General features: G+C 39.6%; 1 protein-coding gene across 6 annotated transcripts in view; it reads left to right on the forward strand.

The window, feature by feature from the left end:
* Positions 1-20,997, forward strand: part of Erc2 (ELKS/RAB6-interacting/CAST family member 2) — a 978,194-nt gene that overhangs the window by 792,811 nt on the left and 164,386 nt on the right. For all 6 annotated transcript variants that reach the window (XM_047532409.1, XM_047532410.1, XM_047532412.1 and 3 more), the window contains 2 exons: positions 3,439-3,573; positions 17,819-17,884. In XM_047532409.1, coding sequence (XP_047388365.1) covers positions 3,439-3,573; positions 17,819-17,845 — 162 coding nt within the window. In that variant the 3' untranslated portion in view covers positions 17,846-17,884. The remainder of the gene's footprint in view (positions 1-3,438; positions 3,574-17,818; positions 17,885-20,997) is intronic.

The raw sequence follows: 20,997 nt of genomic DNA on the forward strand, positions 1-20,997 counted from the left end.
TGACCCATTATATCTGGGGTCACCTGGTCAATTACAGATAATATCCTTATTCTAATCCCTGTTAAAAGTTTCTGCAGTTTTTCTTCCATTGACTACTAGGGAGTGTTATTTGTGGCTTCCTGTCCTTCCAGATCATTCTCTGTATGCTAGGAAACCAATATAATTGGGTAGGGGTGAGGATAGGTAGCACAGATTGGAAAAAATTAAAGCAATCAAAAGGAGGTCCATTTGCAATTTGAATTAATGGAGCTGGATTGGTCAGATTGTTTTGTGAGAGAGAATACTAGCAACCAGCCTGTAAGAAATCAGTCACAGTTTAGGGGATATGTTACAAGCAAGATAAATAAAAAATGGTCCAGAGTATCAGACCAAACTCTCATTTTTCATCTCTGTTTCACACTCTTCTCTCCCAGCCCAGACTAATCAAAAGAAGCCTCTTCCGTTCACAATTGCTCTGTGTACATTTCCCCCAGATCTGGTATTCACATGAACAACATGGTTTATTTATATTTCAGCACCAAATTGGAAAGATGACATCATTCATTTACAGTCTTTATCCCATGACATGCCTGCTCTCCAACACCTCGTTTCAGCGGACACATTTAGGACTGCATATAGCATCTTGTTTAGCTTGTACATTCTTTTATGGGATATAGTTCAAAGGTAGGGAACTTTAGGCTTGTTGCTGGTAAGAAAATAATCTCATGAAATCACAGGAGCTTCCCCAAAGGATAAGGACATTACAATGTTTACAATAGCAGAGTTATTATTTCTTCATTTGGGCTCCATCATTCTTGCCTGGGCAAGTCCCTTCCTCCTTGACCATCACAGATCTCACAGCTCCCTTCAGGCTCTCACAATTTTATTTAGAAGAAGCAATTCCAGATTTATTAGTTCATGAGTTCAAAAGTACATTCTCCTGTGGCAAAACTGGAATTTTAGGTGTGAATATTGAAATTCAGAATCCCATGTCCAAGACTGACTGAGGGGAATCTCGACACTTAGTCCCCAAGAGCTTCATGGCCCTGCTCTTTCTCACAAGGCCTAACTTGTCCATTGGGTCTTCTGACACATTAAGTGGACAAGGAAAGGATGGAAATGCTATCAGCTGCCAAAGGTTGCCTGGGATTTTTTATTTAATTTTTAAGTGGCTCTTTCCTTATGTTTTTATAGTTTTTATCATATACATGCATTTTTTTTTAATATTCACTCTGGGACCTTCCAAATATTGTACACATTTTAAAAGATGGAACAAATAAATCATGAGACATCCTTTGGCGGGTAAAATTGGGATCGAGGTGTTTCCAAAACTGAACAGAACCAAAGTATTTATGGGAAAGCTATTTCTACCTATTGAGCTATTTGCCTGTTCTGCTAGCAGCAAGGCAAGGAAAAAGCCTTGCTAAAAAATCTCCATTTCCTATAGGGAGAAAAAATCTCCCCCAAAAATCTCCATTTCCTATAGGTAGACCCAAAAAAATCTCCATTTCCTAGAGGGAGAAAATTACTCTGAGAACTGAAATCTGCCTTGCTTTTCTAGCTGCCAAATGAGGATAGTAATTCCTCCCAGGAAAGTTTTGAGAAAAAGTTAGACTGTAGGGAAAAATACTATAAGAATGCTCCATGTTAGGGCCAGAGTTCTCTTTATTTATCAGAGAATTATTTATATTACATAATAAAACTCCAACCAGTTGGAGGTTCTGCCAACCCCTGACTTCTGGCTCTTTCAAGGTGCTGATGGCTCCTTTTCATCTGGAGCCACCAGCAGGACTGTTATGGAAACTCATGCAATGTCCTCAACTCTCAATGACCTCCCCTGCACAACATGTGCAGCTGGTCTCTAGAATGGCAGCATCCTTCAAAGCCATTCTTTTAGTCACTCATTATAGCAACATGCCTTGTGTATCTGCCTCTGGTAGGCCATGTGCTATATTGTGGGGAGAGGCAGATGAAAGAAACAGCTCAAGGTCTAACAACAGATGGACAGATAAATCCATGGTCAGAGAGCCATGGTAAGCAGGAAGCATGAGCCACCCAGCATAAAGGGTGGAGTCTGGAAAAACCTTCTCCAGAAGCTGGGGTGTGGCTCAGTGGTAGAGCATGTGCTTAGCATGTGTGAAGCCCTATGTTCATTCAGTCCTCAGTACCAAAAAAGAAAAATACTCTTAGAGAAAATGATATGTTAGTAACGCACAGGGTAAAAGGAGGAGGCCAGGGGAGGAACTGGAAAGAGAAGCAAAGGAAACAGCATGCACAAAGGAGAAATTTCTTACAGCAATTAAGAAGAAACAAAATGATGTACCCCATTTGTGTACAATGAATCAAAATGCAGTCTGTAAAAAATAAAAAATAAAAAAAATTATAAAAAAGAATACCAACAATAATGATAGTGATGGCATTTGACTTTTACTGTCAGCTCATTATATATCAGATACTGACTGACTCATATCACCTGCTCTTCATAGCAACCTCAGGGAGGGAGGACTGATTACTCCCATTTTAGAGTTAAAAAAATTGAGATTTATTAATTGAGATAACTCTCTTGATGTAAGACAACCAGCAAAGAGTCTGGCAGACCTATCCCCATACTTCTTGACTTTCTGGGTTGACTAATTTTAACACTTTTCCCCCCATGGTCCTTTTCTAGATTTTGTGATCCTTGTTAAGTCAATTCATCTCTGGTCCATCTCTTGCCCTGCATAACAAAGCAATACAATTCTATGACCCCCAGGGCAGAAGAGTGTCTGGCTAAGGTGTGTCCTTGGGACCTGTGACCCACCTTTCTCACCTACTTGCTTCATGTGACAAACTTCATGGAATGTAAATTGGAGTGCTCAACTTTTTTTCCATGAACATATCTTTTGCTCAATTCTCTCAAGAGATAGTATCAATTAAAATGTCCAAAGAGAGCCCTTTCCAAAAAGTGGTCATAGCAGTAAACCATCTCCATCTGTATTTTTCACATATGGCAGCTTTCAAGGGGATTTCCCTGCTTTGTCTTGTGACTCCATTGTTTGTAGTTCTGTGTCTCCATTCACCCTTTCCCATCCTTCCATCAAGGCTTCTTTCTCTGGCTTGCTCTAGAGTGTAGGATGTGAGTGTTGGCACTTTGTAATTGCAAGCTTACTCTGGGTCTTTGTCATTGCTAGATAATGTGAAACAAGCACCTTAGCCTATGTCCATTTTTTTCTATTTTAAGTCACAAGGAAGAAGTACCATGTTATCTACAGACGTACCATAGTAACTTTGAGGTTGTGATGAAGCCTCCTTCACCAATTTAATGGCATGGTTCTCTTTATTGAGTTTTAACTTGACTGGAAATAAGAACTTCTGGGTTAAGACCAAAGGGAGCCCTAGAGGTACTATCCTTATGCCTGAGTCTCTTTGGCTAGTCCTCCAGCTCCTGATGGAATCTTCCCTGGTTTTTGTTCTGCACAGACCCAGAACAGAATGAAACTGATGGCAGACAACTATGATGAAGACCATCACCATTACCACCACCACCACCACCACCACCACCATCGATCTCCTGGGAGGTCGCAACATTCCAATCACAGGCCCTCTCCGGACCAGGTCAGTTTCATTGCTGCTTACCTCCAAGACCCCTTTTACCCTTTGGATATTTTAAGATAAAATAAATAGTCCTCAAGAAATAATAAACAGCATAAAGTGATACGTTCTTTGAACTGAAACTAATAGCTTTGGTATTTATTTCCATCACTCAAGGAATCTAAATGTTTTCCTTTCTCCTTCCTCTTTAAGGTTTTGTCTTTTCTCATTTGTGTTAGGCATTTTCTTTCCTCCCCTCCTTTCTTCTTTTATAGAGTTAGAGTCTATTGCTGGTATCTCATGGCAGGTTACTTTGGAATGTCTCTCTTTCTGAGTTTTAAAAGAAAGCACTTTGTTTCCATGAGCTTGGCAACCAGAGAAACCTCGAGTTTGCTAAGCACTTTCCTAGTAAATTCCTTAGTGATGCAAATTAAGGGTGGGGTAAAACAACAAGAAGAGAAATCCATTTTGCTGGCCTTTTAACCGGTGAAGTCAAAGAGTTTGGTTTTTTTAATTTGGGTCCTATCTTCTCCCTTCCTTCAGGGCAGCCACTGAAAAGCTGGAATGACCAAAACAAAAATCACCTATAGTTTTTCACTATATTCACACTCATTCACCAAATATAAAAACTATTTATAGTGTATGGTATTAAAACTCTTGAAGGTGAATCTTATGTATATTAGGAAATTAATGAAACACTTAGGATAATGTAGCAGTTTTTCTTCCTTTACTGTGCCTAGTTGGGGAAGGGTATTGAAGCCTCTGAGTAAGTGTGGATGTCTTTGGACATAGCTTAGTGCAATTACTTGTGTGAAGAGGGGGCTTCATTGTTGGGTAAAGAGGTGCTTATTATGCTCCTAAAACTTTTTTTTAGATGATTCTGTTTTATTTTGTTGTTGCTAGTATCCCAGAGAAGTTAAGATTCAGTCTCTGGAATGTTTTACCAGGAGTACAACTCCAGGGGGAGCTATTTATATAGACCAGAACATTAGAAGCCTTCCCCAGTGTTGTACAGGGTGGCAGCCAGACCTCGAGGCTCTCCAGCCCCTGGGCTTGGCCAGATCCTTGTACACTGAAGCATTTGTCTTCAGAGACCCCAACACTGCAAAAGGTGTTTGCATAAACCATCTAGATTTAAGAACGAGTTCATCATTTTTTGCTCTCAGAAATGGCTCTTGCTTTGGAGATCTGAAAAATAGATATCAACTGTATTTCCTTATCTTGTATCTGTGTTTTTATTTTGTTTTGCTTTATTTATTAGGTTCTCACAACCATTGCCACCTCCTACTAGCTAGATCTCTTCACTCTTATTCTTGGTCCCGGCCTTTTGGCTCACTGCTCTGTGCTCTTCAGCCTTGTCCCATGAAGTGTCAGTGTGAGGCCTGCAGACCTTATGTTGGCTATTCTCTGAGTCATACATGCCAGGAGGCCACCCTTGGCTTCCCCTCTTCCCCAGAGAGACAGGAGCAGAGAGCACAATAAAGGCAGAATTGGGAACCAGATTAGAGGAGTGGTCACACAGGACCTGCTAAGATAGCAAACAGCCTGTCTCATGACAGAGATACATGTCCTAATATGTCCTGCCGGAAATGGGATACCAGGTCAGATTTACCTGCATTGTGAATGATACTTCCTGAAAAAGTGGGCCTCCTGCTGCTTTTCCAAACACCTGTAATCACAAGCTAGAGTGTCTTGTCTGCTTGGATGACCCTCTTATGTTGGTCCACAGACACTAGAGGTTGCCATAGGGCAGAAATTGTTGCTCAGGAGAGGGACCCTTCGGAAATGTTAACATTCCTGGAAGAGTGTCTGGCTAAAGTGTGTCCTTGGGACTTGTTACCCACCTTTCTCACTACTGCTGTCAGTATACAGTGACATCTTCCCATCCACCACCTCAGTGAACACTCTCAGTAGGTAAGAAATCCTTGCCCTGGGTATGGCAGTGAGCTACTAGAATCCTGCTGCTAGCTGTTTGCTTTTGCATCTATAGTTGGGGCACAAATCTATACCAGCCAATATGTAGAGACTGAAGAGAAGCATGATGGGCAGGACAGCATCCAGCCTTCAGGGAGTTTGCTATCCAGTCCTGGAATAAGAATCCAGGTCCTCTCATATCTAGTTCTGTTCTTTTCTGGGTCATGTCCATCAGAGCAAGATGGATTAAAGGTAGTTATAACTTACTTAGGGCCCCATGACTTAGGAACTGACTCTACAGTAGATTTCATAGTAAAGGTGAAACTTCCCTGACCAGGAAGATAATTGTGTGGTTTTCAGTTGTAGTCACCAAGGCTATGAGCTCTATTGCCAAACCCTTTCAATTAGTGAAGGAGAGGTAGACAAAGAATCCTGGTAGGCTGTTTGGTGATTTCCAGTGATGGAAATGGCTAGATCTTTTGGGCTAGATGCTCTTTTAGATTACATTGTTCCAGAGTTAGGAAACGATGCCCTCTTCTATACTTGAGATTTTGGACCTAGTAACCAACAGTTGTTATAAAACTCTGTGTCCCATAAGGTGTTATTAAAGGCTAGGAAGTCCTTCTCAATTGATTACAAGTCCTACATGTAATTGTTAAGTCACATATACTAATATGTATGAGGAGTAACTTCTTGTTAGGAGAAAATAATAACCTTATGTCAGCCTGCGACAACATGAGAGTCTTAATCATGGGTTGATTTGGGTGGGTTTCAATTAATGTACCCAAGTTAGTTGAGATGACTTCAAAGGGAATGATCTTCTCAGGGGTTCCTGGTCCCCTTCTCATGGATCTTCCAGCACTGACCTTCCTGCAACTCCAGGGGTTGAGCCACAGTGTCTTCTAGAAGAGGAATTATGAAATATTGACATTGCCTCTTGAGTTTTATTAAGAGATCAAAACACATGAAAATGAGGAAATATGAAAAGTCAGAAAGTTTGCTGTATGTCCAGAGAAACTCAGTTTTCCTTAGGAAATTCAAGTGTCGCCAGGCACTTGTAGAATTATATTCTTTTTCCATTTCTTCCCTGTCCCTTTCTCCTTTACTATGATTTTGATTTCTCCTTGAGAGAAACTCAATCCAAGTATTATAAGTCTAGACTAGCATTTCCCAAAGTAACTTTCAGAACATTAGTCCCATGAGGAAAGTCTTGAGACAAAGATTAGGTGTGCAAAGAGTTTTGGGAAAATGCTGTATATTTTAACTCTGTCCTCTAGCATCCTCAAGCAATTAGCAGAACAAAGGATCTAAAAAGTAATATAAGGAGGAAAATTCTCCATTTTTATTTAATCTAGAATTTCCCAGACTTATTTGATCATTGATTTTTATTCCTTTTCTAATAACATCTGTGCTTGGAGAAATAGTGTTCTCAGAGTATCAAATGCAAAGAGACTACCTACTTTAAAATAAGACCAACCTAGTTTCTAACAGCATTCTTCATCAGAAGGTAGAGTTTTTAGGTAGTTTGCCCTATGCTTTATATAGCAGAAGATGAAAGTGCCTCTTCCATTCATTTCCTGGGATTTTTTCTCAAAACCTAAAATACCCAAGAATGAGATATCCCACCAAGAACCCTGAACTAAAACAGGCATCAAGGATGAAGACACAGGAAATCAACAATAGTCATAAATCTGCAACCCTTTAGGGATTACAAAGGAATCTCAGAAAGGCATGGGAGGATTTTAGAGAAGGTATAAGTGTAGTTAGTTCTACAGTCTAGCTCCCTACCTGAGAAAGGAACAGTTAATAGGCGAAGGCCTATGATCCCCAGGAGGGCCCACAGCCATTAAATATGTCCAAGTTATACATTTAGACAAAATCCCAGTAGTGACTTAGGAACTCCTTCGAACAAAGTAGTAGTCACAAGGGCAGACAACAGATATTTCCCATGACACTATATAGGTCAAAAAGTAAATGAAACCTGCTGGAGACACAGTAGTGATCTGATTTTTATTGAAGTAACCAAGATTGATTATACAACTCCAAGTAGAAACTCAGCTTCTCCTAAATGCCTTCTGTGCCTTTCATCATCAGTTTCATCTATTATTCTCCTAAATATTATCTTTCCTGCCTTAAATCATATCAATAATATGTAGTCTTTCTGCATTCCTTCTTGTAATATCTTATAATTTTTATTGTCTCAGGAAAGTCCTATTTTAGTAAGCTTCTCCCTAATGGCTCCCACATATGAACTAGCCCCATTAATAAGAAGGCATAGCATCAGAGTGCCACACTGTCCCCAAAGTTAAAATGCCAGATACTGTTCAGGCTGCCCTTCTTCTAGGATTCATGTTTATGCACTGGATATTGGATGGAAGTTAGGTCTTTTAAGGACCTGCATGCTTTCTTATGCAAAATGCACTTGTATTTATTCAAGTACCTGCCACTCTCATTCTAGCAGGGTGGTGCAAGTGCCATAGAAAGCAGAGTATCTGGCCACTATGATGACCAGGAGGAAAACTCCTTTCTCCTTTCTACCCCTCCTTCATGAATGAAAATGCCCATACACTGGAGTTGGGAAGTTCAAGGGATTTTCCTACTTTAATGTTATAATGGTGCTAAGACACAAAACTAAAAATCAACGGCTCGAAGATACAGGCTTAAGCCTCGTGAGTTGGGATGTTGGTGGCAAATTTCTCTGGATATTGGTATGGATATCTGTGCAACTATATGTGATTTATGGTTGCATGACCAAATCCTATCCACCTTTCCTAAATGAAAATATGCTTTCCTTTCTACACTGAATTATAGTAAATTTTATCTTATTTTGACTTCTCAGTGTGAAGTAAAATTTCATCTCACTCCAGTTTTCTTTCCACTTAGTCCAGCCTTTGTTGTCTTATTTCCATTCTTCTCTTTGGTGTCTTTATTCCTTTCTTCCTACCCTCTCCATTTTACATGTCCCATTATTATTCTCGTTTTTGCTCTCCCTTGGCCAATAAAAATGATACTTACTTGAAAACTCTCCCAACCACCATGGAATCATCAGAGCAAGATTTTCAGTAAGAAAATACAGAGAGGAAGGGAAATTGCTCGGGGTCACAGGAGGCTGGTGGCAGTGAATTGCTAGTACCTACATCCATTTGCTCACTCACTCATGGGCCTCTGCACACACAAGGGCCTGGAACAAGCCAGATCCCAGAGCAAAGTAGAAGATACTTCTCTTGGTCAGGGCAGCCAGAGTGTTAGGAGTACTTCTGAATAGTAACTCTCCTCTGGCAGAAACTGGGTTTTCCATTTTGCATTCTTAAATTGAGGGGATCTGCTCTGCTGATCTAGTCCTAGAGAATTGATTGTATGCATCTAAATATTACCTACTCCACTTGGCAGTTTCCAGAATCTGTCTGCAGATGTAGTGATCATTGGTCCTTTCTCTGCTGTTCCTGGTTACTTCCTGGTCCCAGCAAGCACTGGCTGCCAGCTGAAGTGTGAGTTTGTACCACTCGATACATTTCAGAGCACTGAACATCCACTTCCATGTTTTGCTGAAAATTCCCATAGAATTCTGTCTGGAACACTTGTCATAAGCCATCAAATGACTTGGTCACTAAAGAACCCAGACCTACATTTGGCCTTATTTTCAAACCCAGGTCATGGGACAGATATACAGATTTTATTTCAAGATACAATAAAATGATCTCAGTGACCCAAGTCTCAATGATTACAGAAATCTGTTTTTTATTTCTGTGTAGGGACCCTGGATTCTAACATGCAGGCCGGTGCTCAGGACTGATCTTATGATCTGCTTCAGAGGATGTAGTGCTCACCCGCCTTGGTTATGAAATGTATGGGCCCCCAAACACATCCCCTCTCCCCTATTCCTACAGGCTCAAGTGCCGTAGGTCCAGTAAGCTCAGAAAGTAAAAGTAGTTTTCCAGTTTCTTACCCTCCCACTTCTGTCCATCCATTCTACACATACCTGAGTCTTGGGTACCTGCTCTCAAGTAGAATTAGTCATTGTTTTAAAGAGTGTTACTTAGTGGGGAAATTTATAGCTACCACTACAAGTAGGCCCTCATTGACATCATGGCTAGAGGCAGGTGACACCCCTGACCCCATGTTTCCTGGTCCCAGATCTGTCTGCTAAACCCTGTCTACTTTCCTTCTCCTCTTGCTCTTCTTCCTCCGTGGGCCATGCATTTTAGTTAGTCAATAAGATGTTGATAGAGTCCCAAGCAATTTCAGCTGCCCTTCCCTGGGTCCTGTGGCTTCTCAGAAAGCCAATGCAAGACCCTTAGTTCCCCTCTCACCCTCAGCCCTCTCTGTGTAGTGCTGGAAGGGTTTGTGATTGATGTCCTGCTTTCCTTGCACTTTCACCAGCAGATTAGCCAAAGTGAAGCCCTTTGAATTGTAACAAACAGACGAGAGGTTTAACTTGCTCCATTGCCCTCAGAAGATGGATTCTATGTGTAGAGTTGTTATTCCTAGCTTTTGCTTAGGGAGGGGGAAAAAAGAATTTATTTTATGTTTTGAGGTTAAATGAATGTGGGATAAATGTATACATAGCGTCCTGTGTGTATATATGTATATATCGCTGTATGTCAGATGAACTGAGGACTTTTCCACATATGGAAGAATTTTGCAAGATCATGTTTAACTGGAAATTTGTCTCCCTAGCTTCCTAAGAGCATGTCTGAATATATATTATATATACTATACATATGTGTGTTTGTGTGTATGTGCATGTAAATATATTTTCACATTTTCTACATAGGCAAAAAATTAACCATGTGTGTCAGAGCTTACTGAAGTGTAGATATGGAACAGCAAAACCCAGAAATTTTTGTTCCCCATGACAGGAGGCCAATAAGAAAGTTATGTGTCTTGGACTTTTAATATCAGTTTCTATCCATGCTAGTATGTCTAGAGTTTGCCTGAATAGGAAAGAATACATTTTTTCTTTCTTCTTTTGCATTGCAAATTTAATTTCATGGCCCACTTCTTGGAAGGAGGCTTGAGTTTTGGCTTCATATAGGGATGAAACTTTTGAATTCCATAACCCATGAAGAACTTCTTATTGGTACTGATGTTTATTGAATGGGAGAAGTGTTCAGAGATTTCCACCATTTGCCCCTCTGGGCCAGTACCTCTCAGAACAGGAGCCAAACAATATTTTGGCATGCGTTGAAAATAAATCTTGGGAGCCACTTGCTCTTTTTCTAGTACTTCTTTTATCACAAGTAGATTGGAAGATACTATGTTTAAACTCAGTAGTTTGAATTTTTAAGAAAGTATAAGAAACAGAAAGATAGGACAGGTGCCACCTTTCTTCTTTCATTATTCCCCAATGACTACTAAACATTGCCAAAGCCACTAAAATGTAAACCAGAGGGCCTATGTGATTTCTCACCATTGGGAAATAAAGGTGGCAATTTGTTTGTTTTCTTGCTTTTAAGAGCAGAAGCTCTGGAATGACCATTTATGAGGCCACAGGTAAGAAGGAAATGGGACAAATGTCTAAACTGCTGTTGTGGGAGGTATTTAACTGCCTCCTTCCTCTACTAGCAGTTACGGGCTCATCCAACCATCACCAGCTGCAGGAGAGAAGGGGTGGGGGGCCGCACAGCAGTGGGGAAGCTTCTGTGCAGATGAGCAGGTTGTTGCCAAAGCTCTTTAATCTGGGTGTGATGTTCATTCCTCATATGTAAGCACATAAGGGTATAACTTGATAAACCCTGCCAGGTAGGGTCTTCGTGTATGAGAAAAAGACAGAGCTGCTTAATGCATCAGGATCCTCTGGTTAGAAAAGGATTTTTCCATCAAGAAGACTTGAGCCTATTAAAGATTTCAGTCTTACTCTATTTTGGGTAAAGTAGGTTCCTCCCACCCCCTTCAACTGATTTGTCTAGTTTTACACATTGTTTGCAGTATTAGGGTTTCATTAAGAGATTTGTTGCAGTGTCTTTGGAGTCCACAAGGGTTTCCAGACAGCATGTACTCCCTAGCTTGTAGATGGAACTCATCTTGGCAACATCGGAGACTTGGTTTCTTTTCAACTTGCTGCTTTAATCCGGTCACATTTGTCTAGGAGGCAGAATTTCAGCTCCCCCATTGAAAGGGGGTGGCCAACCTTGAAATGTCGGGAAACAGGGAAATCCATTTTATATTGCTAAACACATTGCCTGCCTGCCCCCCTCCTTGAACTGATTTAATAAGGATTGTGTTTGAGTTACACCCTCCAAGCACTTGCAATGCTCTAAAGATAAGGGAACAGCAGAGGAAAGGGACTTGGAAACATTGTTTCAGTATACACTGTATACACTTACAAATTCTGTTAGTTATGTCAAAAAAATCACCTTACTTATGGATCAATGGGACTTGAAAATTTTTTTGTCATCTATATATTATTGATCTGGTTAAACTTTGAATGTCCCAGAGAATCTAAAATATTTAGGAATGGTTTTACATACTATCTGATTATTTTTATTCTATATCATTTTTGCCTTTACTGTGATATCAAATAATTTGTTGCAATACATAGTAACAAACACTTGAATGCTGCCATCAGGAATGGATGTGCCCAGTTATGTTTATGTAAGTCTTCAGCAGCTACAATGTAGTTTAATTTACATTCTCCAATTTAATTCTCATAGCAACCCTATGGAGTGTCAGGGCCAAGTTGTGGTCCCATTTTCTTTTTTAAGCAACTGAGAAAATGAAGAGTCAAAAGGCTAGAAGATTTGGTTGCTTACCAGCCTGGAAATGATAGAACCAAAGTCATGTTAAAAACACAATTTTCACTGTGTTTAACAAAGCCAAGTGTTAATGACTGATGGATGAGGGAGCTAAAATAAAGCCTGTCTTCACTCCCACCCCCTTTTTATGGTTATCTGCAATGACTCAGCTTTTAGCAGATGTTGACTTGAGCTCCCAAACAATATTGTTGTCCAATGTAGAGCTTTCCAGCATTTTCGTCTTCAGCTGGGTATCTTGTGTTCTTTAGCTGAGAGAATTGGCACCATGCACTAGAGATTGGTTCATTGAAATTTCTTTTGCTTGAAGGAAATGGAAAGTTATTTTTTCAAAAGATGCCCCACAATGATAGTGCTTAAAAATTGAGAAGAGAGTACATACACTTTTCAATATAAATGGAGGGATGGCCACCGCTAAAATCTTTATAACATTCTCAACTGTTCAACAAAGCAGTCTTGGGTGACTGGTCTTGGTCTCAGGCCTGGCCTGAGGTTGTCCTTGTGAGGTAAACTTACAGAATAAAACCAGCCTGGGCTGTATAAACTGTCCAGTCTTTGCCTTTCCCCTGAAAGACACCCCGAGTGTCTTAAAAACAGACAACATCCATCATCTCCCTTCAGCCAGTGAAATTTCAGTGTTCCCCAAATGGGACACTGAAAAAGTACAAACCCAGAATGTGGCATTAGAAAGGGTAAGAAGTCATTCTGAGGACATAGGGTCAACACAATCTTGACAACTCTGAGAACTCTGAAATCCAAGCAGCATTCTCTCTCAGTGGAGTTCAGTTACTCAAAAGAATAAGAACCAAGCCTTATTTAGTTACTCATCTAGAAATGTTTGTTAGGTTTCCACATCTGAGATCTCGTGGGGTGCTATGAAGGAAGTAAAGGTGCTGTCTTTTCCTCCAAGGTTCTTAAATTTGGTAGGGTGCCACTGATAATTCCCATATGTATACTTGCAGTGGCACATGTGGATCCCTTCTTTCAAGAGTCAGAGGGACCCAGCTGAAGTTGTAGTGTCTCCCTCCAGCCAGGGTCTTCACTGGTTTGGAAGGAGTTCAGTGCAAGATTCAGAGTACTTCAGAGCTGAGCTCAGCAGACCAACAAACACTATTTGGGGGCAAACTGAGCTCTTTTTTCCTGTGACTTTGCAGCTCATATGGCAGAGTCAAAAGGGTGTGTGTACTTTTACCATTAGGTTGGAATCTGACCCTCACTCCACAGCTCCTGGCCAGGTGTCTGCCCTGAGCTTTTCTTTCCACAGTCTCACAAGAAACCACACCTGTGTCTCCAGACCAAGGTGAGACTTGTGAAGAAACCAGGACAGCCACCAGCACTCTCTCTAACCTAGAGGAGAGACATGTTAGCTCTTTCTGACCTGGGTATTTATAAAGATCAATAAGCAGGTATCTGAACCTGGCTAGGACTTTCCTATTCTTTGGGTCCTGAAGCCTGTAGCAAATATAAGTCAAGTAATACAGGACTCTGTCACCTGAACAGAGACATTCATCCATGAGCTAAGCACTGTAGGATGTGGGAGAGATGAAAGACACCAATAAGTAATCTCTAGAGGGAAGGTATAGACTTGAACCTGGAAGAAAACATAGTGTCCTGATGAGGCTCACTACCTTTCTTTTCCAGGCTCACACCTAAGCCTGTCATTTTCCTTCACATGTTTGTCAATTCCCCACACTGGCCAAGCTTGTAGTTAGAAATGCCAAGAAGATCTGTTTTGCTTGAACCCAGTCTCAGGGCACATCATGAATCCCATACTGAGATCCTGCTTCAGTGATTTGCAGAAGAAGGCTTTTCAGAGCTTGAAATTTCAGAGAAACCATGAGGTATGGGGGTTACTCTGGAGTCTGTCCACCCAGACTTGGTTATGACCATCCTAATTGTTCTGCAAGGAAACCTAGTTGAACCTCCTGGCAGAGACAGCCACTGAGTTGCCACAAAGACAGTAGGCTATTTGAAAGTGACACTTCCCTGATTTTACTCTCCTTTCTAACTAGAAGAGGTGTGACCTTAAGTTCTCATTAGAAATGTGGTCCTGTAGTTTCAAGGAGAAAATCAGGCTACCTCAAAGAGAATGCAGGTGTTTTGAAAAGCATATCCAGTGATGGACACTGCCTGCTGGCTGTGTCTAATATTTCAAAATAGACACCAATGAAAGGTTTATACTGGCTTATACTGTTTATAATGTACTATTACAGAATTCCTGCTCAGAACTTCCTTGCTAGGGCTAATAAATGCCCCCCCCACACACACACACAACAACAAGACACTTGTCAGCAATGACTCAGTTCCTTTGCTTTTAGATCTTGTCATCAACATAGCCATTAAGAGCAATTGATTGGTGAGGAGTTTTGTTTTATCTCTGTGTTTAGAGAATCTCATTAGAGTCCAGCATCTAGGACCATAGGATTTCCATGCAAACTCTTGTCCATTCCATCATCCCTTGAGCTATCGATATGTCCTGAAGTTACTTAATGGTGAAGCCTGCCCTCGCCAGTCTTGCTGTTTTGTGGACACTCTGCTCTGGGCTTTCGTCCACCTTGGACGTTCCCAGCCTCAGATGCTGTGGACAAAAGCACACAGATGACTGTTGGGCTGGAAGCTTTCTTTCCCATCCACATATTTTGGCAACTTTTGGCAAAGCAGTCACTCTCAAAGGACACACAAGGGATCAAACACCAGGCAGCATCCAGAAAAGCTGCTGAAGAGTAGGTTTGGAAACAAAAACAAGGAAAGGAAACAGTCTCTCCCACATTTGATAGATGCCTTTTAAAAATCCAACTATTTCTAAATAACTTGGCATAAAGTGAGGGAACAAATGATACTTATCTGTTTCTTATTTTTGGGTCCCAAGATTTACATTTCTATGGGGTAAAGTTGCTAAAGAAATTAATATTTGCATACAGAGATGCAGGCAGCAGGGCAGTAAGACAGCTGCAAATGTTTGGAAGACTCAGAGCTGCCTCTCTGATTAGCTCCTGCACTTTTGGTTTTTATTCCCCAAATAGACACTCACTCTGACCCAAATCACTTGGTGATGAGGGTCAATTCATGTTTACTCTTTGAAGACTAGAGAGACCAGAAATGATCTCCACTTCCCTTTCTAGTTCTTCTAAATGCTTGTTCAATTTTGAAAACGAAAAACTTTTAAAAATGCATAATATTCTGAGTTCACAAAAGGAATTCATCCACATTTCTGCCATGTTAAATGTTAGCACAGTTTATATTGGACTGTCATATTTCTTTACTTTATTCACCAGCATACAAGACGTTGATCTCAACATCTGGTTTTTAATAACGCTCGACATGTGGGAGCTCCTTTTTATTCCTATGGTGGACCAGGAACAGTAGTGATATTGGCAGTGTATATTTTCAAGCTACAACTCCTGTCTGATTCAATCATAATTAATTACCACTTTTTAATGTATTTAATTTGCTAAAAGTGACTTGCATTAGACCACATTTCACTGCTAAGAAAGCGGTAGATTTTGGTGGCAATGGCTTTTCTTTTTCCTTTCTCTTTTTTTATTATTAATTTAAAAACTTATATGAGTGAATTTGGAAGAGAATACTATTGAGTTATAAATGCACAATGAAATAAACTTCTCTGAAAGGCAAGTTGTTTTACAGTCATTTAGGAAGTGGTCAGCAGGAGCTGTGGGCTACATTTTAGAGAAAGCCTCCTGTTTTGTGATTTTGGCAAATTGTAGCATCTTTGTGTGCTAGGAGTTTTCCTACAAAGGGTCAAGAACCTTTTAATGAAAGCTCAGGTCTCTGTCCAGAGAAATATATTTACACACACACTCAACAGCTTTCTACATTAAATTTCAGGGGGTTTTTAGACCCCCTGAAACCCATTTATGGATGCCCTTGGGTCTCATACTATATATATATTTCCTTCTTTATAAACATAAAAAGAACATCAACTTTGCTTTTCTCCAGAGACAGAGAGGAAGTTCAATGCATGTGAAATTACATTTTCCTGAAGTCATGTAGGAAAAGAAAAGTTTATTGCTAGGAATAATTACTAGACTAGTAGTAAACAAACATAGATAATTTTTATGTAAGATGATCTAGTCAAAATGATGAATGTATCTTATTTTTTTCCAGAATATTCCTACCCAAACTCTCAAGAGAAAAGTCATCCCAAATTGTCCAACTCAGATTCTGTACAAATACTTCAATTAATTCAAGTGTGGGTGATAGAGCCCTTTGGCAGTCTGGTGAACTCTCTGAATCTCTTCTTAGAATAACATTTTTAAAAGCATAAAGTAAAATACATAAAGCAACAAAGGAAAGAAATTATAATGAGAGTCAGTTCAAACACCACACATCTAAATCCTTGTAGATAAAAATTACCTTGACTTACTGGCAAGACTGGGTTGAACTGTATGAAATTACTATTTTTCTAGGTCAAAAATGGTCAAATATTGGCAATTTCATATGATTCAGCCTAATATTATAACAGCTTAAGTACTAATGATCCAGTGTAAAAAAATGTTCTTTTTTTTCTTCCTGGTTTTCAAAACAAAGGAAAAAAATCAACAAATTCTGGTTTCATTGGGGATTTATTAAATAACAAACACTGCTCCCAAACTATGACTGAGACTGGGATATGGACCACACGGTCTTATATACTTTGAGTCAGTTCTCCCAGTAAACAGGAAAAACTGTTCAAAATGGGGATGTTCTGGTGGCAGATATACTTCTGTCTTCAAAGATTGAATTTTCCTGCGTATTGGTCGCTTGACTAAGAGAAAAAGTGGCCAGAGCCATTTTGGAAACATTTTCAGCAAGGATTCAAAACAAATTAGTTTCAGTTTATCCACCATTGAACAAAATGTTAAGTTAAACAAAACTTCCTTTCTAAAAACATTCTACTGAATTGAATATTTACTCTCTTTTAAACTTATTTGATTGCAAATGTATAATCATTTCATGCAAATGTATAATCATTCCATGGTATGCACATCCTTCTTTATGCTGAGAGCAAATTAGAACTTGAAAAATAAGATTGAAGCATGTTTGAGTCTTTGTGAAATAACCAATATGAATTACTGCATGCTAGAATGTTTGTTCCACCTAGGTAGGGAGAGTTTTTTCTTTCTTTCTTTCTTTCTTTCTTTTTTTTAATTCACGTTCAGCCTTTATTGATACTTTAAGCTTAAGAGAAATTAAGGGTATTTGATTACTATAATTACTTCTCTGCTTACTTTAAAGGTTTAATCTACTCCTTAGGCATATGCAATTCAGATTGCATGCTTTCCAAAAAATAATCATCTGCTAATGTAGACTAATTTTAATCTTCTAATCCAATCTTGACACAGAGTCAGAACTGGATGGGTGGAATGTTTTTGTGTGGGGGTTGCCATAGATACAAAACTTGCTTATGCATTTGACAAGTCAGTCATGTGGAACTTAAGTTACTATGGATTTTTTTTTTTTTTTGTCCTCACTCTTTTTAAGATAAAAAAAAAAGTGAAGATTCATGTGCCTTTCCAGTGCATCTCTGTGTAACTAACCTTCTCTTCTTTCATTCTGGTGCTCCCCTCCTCTCTGTGCACCTCCCTACCTCGGGCCGGCGGCAGGATGACGAGGAGGGCATATGGGCATAGCCGGGCCTGTAAACCAAAGTTCCAGTTTTGTTTTGAGGGGTGAGAAACCATCTTTTATATCATTTTTCTAAAAAAAGAAAAATTGCATTCTAGTGTTGTATTGTGCGCGTGCTCAGTTGTGCTTGCTGATGTTTGTGATTGTGCCCTGTGTTCGCTACTGTGTTCTGTGAGCGCAGAATGTCCGTGCACCCTCACCATTCCCAAGAGCCCTGTTCATCCTTCCTCACCTCCCCACCCCCACCCCAACCACATTATTGCTCTGCCTTGTTTGGGCTGGGTTTAGCACGATTCCAATGTTTCTGTGTTATTTGAGATGCAAACTATGCCCTTACTAGGATGCATACACACTTTTTAAGGCATGATTGTGGACTCAGAAATTGTTGCAATTCTCCAGTTGTGGTTTTCAGCCAACTGCTTGCTTTTACCAGATATGCCAGTGTGGTGTGACTTTCATGTCCTTCTGGTTGTGTCAAATGTTTGGCAAGGAATAAGGAAAATAAAACTTTATTTCTTCATGGAGCTGAAACTGTCACCTCTAAGAAGCCCATTTAATGGATTATGCTGTCTCTTCTATGCAGTTCTGAAGAAAACACAAGGATCAAGGCATAGTAATGGTGAATGGGTAACTGTAACTCTTAAATGAATTAGAACAGATATGTTAATATTAGTAGGTCTCATTTATGGCATTTTATCTGTTGTTTTCTTTAAAATTTGTGATTCTATGGAACTTTGCATTTTAAATTACACATGCTGCATTTTAAATAGTTTCACGCTTTTAAAAGCTGATTTTGAGCTAGTAAGAAGCCACCCTTTATTTCCATCCTATCTGCATAGTTTAATAGTGACACATTTAATTACCACATGGTCATAAATGGGACATTGGACTCTAGCAGCTTTTGCTGCTGGGTATTGTACCTATCCTGTATATACTGATAGGTGTTTAACACAAAGTAACAAACTCCCTGGAGTTACATGTTCATATAGTTACATGAAATACACTTTTAATCTTGGCATTGCACATGACATTTGATTCAGAACAAGGGATGATGGAGATTGTATGTGAGATCATGTTTTTTCTGGTCAGAAAATATTCTACATGCAGTTCTTCTTCTTCTTTTTTTTATCCCCCCTGAGACAAACATGAAATGTCAGTGCTAGAGAATCAACAGGTTTGGGACAATTCTTTGGAAATTTGAAAATGTGTGCCCTTCCTTAAGTCTTGTCATCCTCAAACCTGCTAGAGAGATCAGGAGAATTTTCACCAAGAACTAATGTTTTGCCCATGGGTGACAGCGCCACTATTGTGCTTCACTCAGTTGAACCTGCTGTAGGTCCCCTGAGTGCATCAGATTGCTGTCTTTGGGACTTTAGGGAACACTGGGGTAGATCTTCTGATAGAGCATAGTAAAGATGTAATGCCTCCTGGGACTGTTTGCTGCTGGTAAAGCTGTCGTTTTACTTTGGGTACTCACCTCTTTTCCCTTTCCTGATAAAGGTGGAGTAGCACTGGAATCAACACTTTCAGATACAGAGTGGTTCCAAAGGGAAGCTTGTCAGTATGGGGAAGTAAGGAAATGAGAGAAATTCTTGAGGTTCTCACTATCTAGGGAAGACTTTCAGAGGAGCATTTCATGCTAATGAAAGTGTAAATTGACTTAAGACAATCGATATTAAATGAGAAGATTTTATAACATTAAAAGCAAACATATAAAACTTGCCCCAAACATGCAGGGACTAGGTAGGCAAAGAAAGGTTCTAAGTTTGAAAGTTGTCTTAAGAAGTAGAGCCCTTCTAGGAAGCTGCTTCTTTTGCCACAAGCAAGTATCAAGGTCCTTTTATGTCTCCTGAATAATAAAGATTTTTATTGCTCTTCCATAAGATTCATGATATCCACTGTGCCATTCCCTCATCATCATCCTTAGGAAGGAATTGACTCTAAGATTTGTAGAAAATCTTGCCTGGCTCAAGGCAAAGGTAGATGATGGTGTTGAGCCCTATCCTCTATTTCTGCATGAATTTCTGTGCACCCCAGAAAACAAGTGTCTACAGAAAATTAGTCAATAGATAATCCTACTTTAATATGTTATAATAAATTTTATTGGCTTCTGAGGAAAACTACTTATCTTTCTTTATGACTCCTTTAAACAAGTTTGCTCAGATATCCTCAGGCTTTTAAAACGATATCTTTAAGGATTTGAATAACGAGATAACTGGGGAAACCTATTTTTAAACAGTCATTGCATGTTTTAAGTTGCATTACAATCTGTGAGGCCTAAGGAGACATTAAATTTATAACTAAAGATGGATAATAGGGTACATTAAAAATTAACTGTTTTGAATGTTTTGATTTATGGCCCTTATAAAAGAAACATTACAAGATGTTATTTTACTAGGCATTAGTAATATGCTCATAATAGCATCAGAAGGCTTGACTTGAATCTGGAATTTTGGTGCTGAAATGAATCATAATTTAGGAAAAGTTACTCTAAAATTTATAACAAATTGGAATTAGCACAACAACCCTGTCAACTCCTCCTTTTTTTCTCACTTCTGGTTACCAGGCCCACATGATTTCTCTGTCTTACAATGATCATTCAAAGATGATATTTTCTGAAAGCAAAGTGAACTGGGGGAAGCTTGCTTTTTTACAGAATTTTGCTTTTTTACAGAATTTAGAACTAGCCTTTCTCTGCTACAACTCTCACCCAGGCCCAGCTTTATCCATATGTGGCCCTGCAGTCCACAGGGCACTGTGCTTTGAAGGGCTCCACTCTTAGTTTAAATCTCTGGCCATCATCTTGAAATTCTTAATACTTTTCAACAAGGGGCCCCCTATTTTTCACTGTGCACTGAGCCCCACAAATTATAAAGTCTGCATTACCTAAACCCACCAAGTATTCCTATACTTTGCTTCTGATTTCTCTCTACTTCTACTTCCCTCCCTCTCAGCTCATCTACTTCCCTGTTTTCTAGGTCTATGATTTACCTGTGACCACCTTATTGCTTTGGTTTTCTTCTAAAGACTCTGTGGAGTCACATTTCTATCAAGTGGTTGCCTTCACGAGCATACTTGCAATGTATATTCACCACTGCCCTCTCACCATAGCCCCCACAACCCAAAACTTTTGACTGTGAAAATGTGCTCCTCAAGC

This window comes from Sciurus carolinensis, chromosome 17 (assembly GCF_902686445.1).
Source record: "Sciurus carolinensis chromosome 17, mSciCar1.2, whole genome shotgun sequence".
Lineage (NCBI taxonomy): Eukaryota > Metazoa > Chordata > Mammalia > Rodentia > Sciuridae > Sciurus > Sciurus carolinensis.